This window comes from Necator americanus, chromosome II, assembly GCF_031761385.1.
Source record: "Necator americanus strain Aroian chromosome II, whole genome shotgun sequence".
Taxonomy (NCBI): domain Eukaryota; kingdom Metazoa; phylum Nematoda; class Chromadorea; order Rhabditida; family Ancylostomatidae; genus Necator; species Necator americanus.
The window spans coordinates 31,403,882-31,409,749 of NC_087372.1; the positions used below are offsets into that span (position 1 = coordinate 31,403,882).

Consider the following 5,868-nt stretch of genomic DNA (forward strand, 5'->3'; position numbering starts at 1 on the left):
TTGTTGGAGAAGTCCCCTACGACTACGTTTTTTTGTATTTTGAAGACGAACCGCCTTGAAGATCACACGTAAACACATTTCCCATCTACCCGTCGACGCTAACTCTCGGGTATCTTGTCGATTTCATCCTGCCCGCTGAACGGAGCTAGGACTCGGAATGGCCGTCAAGTAATCAACCATGTGGCGGGAAACATATCCATTATCCGTAATATAATATATCCGTGCCTTCCTTACTGTGACTCCGAACAGAACAGAAAAACGATCCGAAGATAGTGAATATGAGAGCAATAGCAAGGTGCCACCTCCCTACTTGATGTGAGTTTCTTTTCGCCTGTGGTTCCACATCAGTATCGAGTCAGAAGTCGAGTCTCACTACTACCTGAGCAGACAATTCTTTAATTACTCCTAACCCACAGATTATTTGTTCGAACGTTTTCGAATCCTGAAACGTCAGCATCTTTCTCCCTGTGTTTTCTATTAGTGCGCCTACAAAGTTTTTAATTGATTTTCTTGAGCTGTAGCCAAGATTGGTATTGATCGTCTTTATTAAACAACAGCTAACTTTTCGGCAAGAAAATCAATTAAAAACTTCGTTTCAACATGCCGAGATTCAAAGACAGTCGAACATGGGCAATGCCTACGAAATTTTCGGAATGAATCGTTACTAGCCTGACGTTTCTGCTTTTTCGCCATCTTCAAAGCCCTAAATAGAGGTTGACTGAAACAATCTTACGCTTATTCTTTCAAGTCGCACTGTACCTTCAGCCAGTGTTTTGGTAATGGTTCAAGGTGGAGAAAACGGAAGCCCTGTACATTGAAAATAATCCCAGCTACTGTTCCTCCGGATATGCGGCGGCTGGTCGGGCACGAACTGCTCGCTGTACCAGCGAATGAGTACTGCTGTATTTGGATCGCCAGGGATGACATAGATGATTTGATCTATACACGTACAATTCAGGCAGTCATAGATCACAGAGCGGCGGTACGAGTGGCAAGAACTCCTTGCTTATCTACAAGTCTTTTCAACGAGGTTTAGGTGAAACTTTTTTATTGGCCTGACGTTTCGACAAACTCGTCTTTTTCAAAGGCCTGAAAATGGTTCGAGGCCATGCATATCCCATGAAACTGCTCCTCTCTCCTCGCCAACCTTCGATATTGTTCCAAATACACCACGCAAGACCTTAAAAGGAAAACAACTGACTAGTTTCACCGACTAACAGGGTTGGTAAACCACCGCGTTCCAAAAGATTGTCAGAAAGATTACTAAAGATTAAAGAAGTTTCACCTAAACCTCAGTGGCATAACAAGAAAACATAAATACACTATCAAATGCCGAGGTTTCAAGAAGAGAGGATTCGGAGATTATCTACAAGTCCTTATTTCTATTGTTTATTGGAGGGTAGGGTTTCTTTTCAGAACTCAAAACACCTCAAACATCTTCCTTGCCAATATTTATGTTTTGTGAACCACAGCAATGCATTTCACGTTATAATCGTTTCCGTGCTCTTGCGACTCTCATGTCTATGCCTGCCTTACCTTACTGTTCCAATCAACTTCCACTTAGGTCTTTGAAGTACAAAAAACAGTAACACCAAAACTTCACGCTAATAATGGACCCATCTGAGAAACCTGAGATTATTTCCAGAAGTCACAGATTATTTTTTGTGCAATTTTTTTTTTTTTGCTGCAAAGATGCATTATTTGTCTTCAGCGAGAACCAGTCCTCCTCACACTTATCAGCTTTACTTTTCTTCAGTGAAACACATGGAATTATGAGGGAATATAGTTGTTTTGTCATTCTTGTGTTGCTCTGGAATTTTCTATTTTGGTAAGGCGCGACTAAGTTTTTAGAGAAAACGACTAGCAGCATTCGTCAGTCCACTGACATACGGGAGGCGACATCCGACGTCTTGCAGTTATTTTGAGCGAATGGCTTGTTTCATTACGACCAGATCTCTTATCCTTTTTTTTCCTTTTCGTACCGAAAAAAATAAAGTCTTCAGATCCACGAAGAGCTCAAAGTGTTCAAACCCAAACTCAAACTTTCTTGTTGCTATGTTGCCCTTATCAAATGCCATACTGTCATTTCTAAATTCGTCCTCCTTTGTTCAACTTTTCTTAGTCAAATGGATACGGTGCTTGATTTTTTTCTCTTGCGTCCACCATTCTCTTCTGAAAAGCGCAAGAGGTAAATACGCAGGTAATATACGTAGTATCTTAAGCCTTTAAGTAATCGTGTTATCTTCTCCCCGTGCTAGGAAGTGCTCCAGAGTAAATATAGGTCTCGACTAGTACTATTCTGCAATGATGCGAGTAGGCTCGGATCTAACTGATGAGTTAGCAAGGTTCATCCAAGAAAACCAAGCCTTTTTCTCAAATTCTCTCTTTTTTTCTCTCGGCACTTCCTAGTGCAGTTTTATCCAGAATTAAAATACCGAGTACTAGCTTGCGCTTTGCCTAACCACGAGAATTATAGGAGGAAAGCAATTTCGCAGGCAACCTTCCTGAATGCGATACAAGTAAAAACACGACATTTTCTTTGAACCATACAATTCCTTTTCCTTGATTTTTATCCAATTTCCAAAAAAGGGAAACGTTATTTAATTGCTAGTTTATTACTCAATCAGTTAAATTTTACTCTATCCCTCCAAACTTTTACAAATTACAAACAAAATCTACAAATTAAATTAAAATTAAATAAGAATTCTAAAAGAAGCACCGCTAGGAATAAGGAGTGATGATTTTTCTTCTTCGGAATCATCCAAAAAATTCGAGGACTTCACAGAAGGAAATATTCTTAAGTTTTTTTTTAAATTAATGTTCGAAAGCAACAGTCTATATTTCTAGAACTCGCAAACTATCGAACCTTTTTGTCTCAAAAAGAGGAAAGAAAAAGGAAAATTGAAAATTCTGCGAAAAATCCTCTTCGTGTATTTTCTCAGATGATGCCGCGTTCCGTGTTCGCAGTTGGTCAAACGTTCCTTGAACTTTTAATTCGTCCGACGAATCCGAGTCCGAGAAGTCTTTCATGGCGCATACATTCAAGCCTTTGTGAATTTTTCCAGCACAAAAAAGAATCTAGTTAATCAACCAGGAAGTCCCACATCTGCTTACTTCAATGTGAAACTTTTGCAATCGTACAAAGACTGCGTCGAGCTTCCATTTCTGGATGCTATTTATCTCACACTGTGCCTCGGGAAATTCCTGAGAAATGTTCTGGTTGTCCCATAATCCGCTGGATCATTTCCAACATTTTGCGATATTCTGCTGTTCTGAACTCCCTTTCTCTCATCCAATTTCCGCCTTCCATACTTGACAAATTTTGTCATTTAATTTAAAAATTTGCTTTTGTTTCTGTTGAAACTCACAGATGGAAGTCAGAATACATGTTTTCTAGCATAGAAATTTTTTTTCCTAACCTGGACTTTATTTTTAGCCCTTACTATGCTATATTTCTTTTCCTTCACGTTAAAGAATACTTTTTCCTTAGTTCCCTATCCTACCTTTAAGGATCTTGAACCTAAGAATCTGGTGTTGCTTGAATCTAATGCCCAATACATTATTTTGATACCATAGGAGGAATGTTTTATTTCCCATTTTCCATTGACACATTGTTTTTCATTGACACTAAACACTTATTGCTTTCTAATCATTTTGAGAGGTATGAAAATTGATATGTAGCCAAACGAAACTGTTTGTTTGTTCATATATTTACGCATTCGTGCGCTATTAAAAGCGTCCTGAGATCTCTAAAACCAATCCGTCAACAAGGCTGTTCCATTCTCATTTGTCCAAAAATTTATCTCGCACTACCAATTTGTCGTAAAATAGCGCAGTTTTACTTGAACTTAAGTCCTTAATAAAAAGGTATTTTGCCTTGGAAAAATCACAGGAAAACGCAAAGCCTTTTTCAATTGCCATGAAATGATTATTACAATTTTCATGCTGTATTTTCTCTGTAGATTCTTAGGGAAAATTTGACACTATTGACCTATCAAAAGCATGTGCGAGAAGAAGGCTAACTTTGCTGTTTAAAATTTTTCTGAAATTCTGGAGAGCTCGGTTTTTAGTTGTTCTTTTGTTTATTGCACATCTATGAGTGTATTTAAATGAATAAACAAACAAAGCTTCCTAGATTTTATGAAGACCATGGACACGAACAGGTCACGCATACGCTTGGATTTTCCCAACGGGGGGAGGGGAGGGAGAGGGAGGGGGAGGGTGTAAGGGGAAGTGGGAACAAAATCGAGAATCTAGGGTTTCATATTCGGTCTGTCCTGTCTTTTGGATTAAACCGCATAATTCGATTTCCACTCTTTTGATTTCGATTTTGGATGTCGGATCTCCGGAAATGATGACTTGTTCTGGATGAGGCGCTTGAGAAGATGAATCAGGAATGATTTGACTTTCCAGGCTCTGACGAAGGCAACGGCGCCGAAACGTTGGCCGAATAAAGTTTGTTTCGTTGATGTTTCGTTCGTTTGTTTGCAACATTCTTGGCTGTTGCTTGAATTGGAATAACGACAAACCGCATAATATTTGACTGATCGTGGAAGACTTGAACCTTGTACGGCAAAAATAGTTTAGGTGGGACACAAGTCCTAAAATGATAAAAAAAAAAAGATATTGTTCTTCATAGTTCTGGTAATGGAACCATTGGAATCCTTGAGCAAGTCTCGAAGATGGAGGACTCAGCAGGACTTTCTTGCTCTTTTTCTTCTCCTCTAAGCTACCCATAGCGTATTCGGTAAGAGGTTTCGCTGTGGTTGCAACATGATCTTTCGGAAGTTCGAATCCGCCCTTATGCCAACCAAGCCTTTCATTTCTCGGGAGCGGATAAATTGGTACGTCAGACTTGTCTGGGAGGATAAAACAATTACTTGATATATCAGTTAGCCTGGAAGTCATTGTATATGCTGGTTACGCACCAGTAAACCTCAAACGATTCTGAATTGAAGTGAACGTGGTGGGGCATCCCAAGCGGATTGATTAACGCCAGACATCTGATCCTTAATCCTTTATCCAAAACCAGCCGTAAATATGGGGACAAACCATCGAATACTTGAATATGAAGAATAACAAGTGACGAGTAAAAATAAAAGGACCTACGTAGGCTGTAAATGTTATTATGGTAATGAAAGGGAAATTAAATAGATTCAAATGCGTAACTACCTTAAGACTTTGATTCTATTAAGTTTAACTTACAAAATAACTTTTTAAATAGAATCAAAGCCTTAAGGTAGTTACGCATTTGAATCTGTTTAATTTCCCTTTCATTACCATAATAACTATAAAAAAACTATAAAATCTAATCTATTGTCAATTTTTGTGTAATTATTTTATATATAGGAAAAATGTATAAGAGTAAGAATCTATCCGAACTTTTCTTAACTATATTTCAGGAAAATAAAAACCGTAGACCTTTTAAGAAATTCAACTTAATTATTTTGTAGCGTGAACGTTCCTCCACAAAATGGGCATGGCCATCGTAGACTTTTCTGGATTCCTTAAGCACTTATATATTGTTTTAATAATTTGTAATTTGTTTAAACCCACCAAAATCAGCACCGGGCTTGCTCTCATTCCCGATCAGGATCAACGTTCATCGCTAAAATCAGCTACAAATCGTGCATGAATCCTTTGAATTTATATTTATTCGGCCGTATTTATTTCCTTAATGTTCACTGTACTTTTTTTATTGTGGTTTTGTTTTGAAAATTAACTTATATATATATATATATATATATATATATTCACATAGCTATATGTATGTTCAATTTTCAATTGCCACATGAGTTTGAGCGACTACATTTATAACGAATGAGAGTAGAGTGGGGGTTTTTAGCAGGTTCGTGTCCTGGCTACATG

At 38.0% G+C, this 5,868-nt stretch overlaps 1 protein-coding gene across 1 annotated transcript; it reads right to left on the reverse strand.

The window, feature by feature from the left end:
• Nucleotides 1–546: 546 nt before the first annotated feature.
• On the reverse strand, nt 547–4,908 carry RB195_020067 (uncharacterized protein; the record flags this gene model as incomplete). Its single annotated transcript, XM_064188205.1, has 3 exons — nt 547–703; nt 4,530–4,601; nt 4,655–4,908. The coding sequence occupies 3 exons, from the start codon at nt 4,906–4,908 to the stop codon at nt 547–549; spliced, it is 483 nt and encodes a 160-aa protein (XP_064044086.1).
• Between the last annotated feature and the right edge of the window lie 960 nt (nt 4,909–5,868).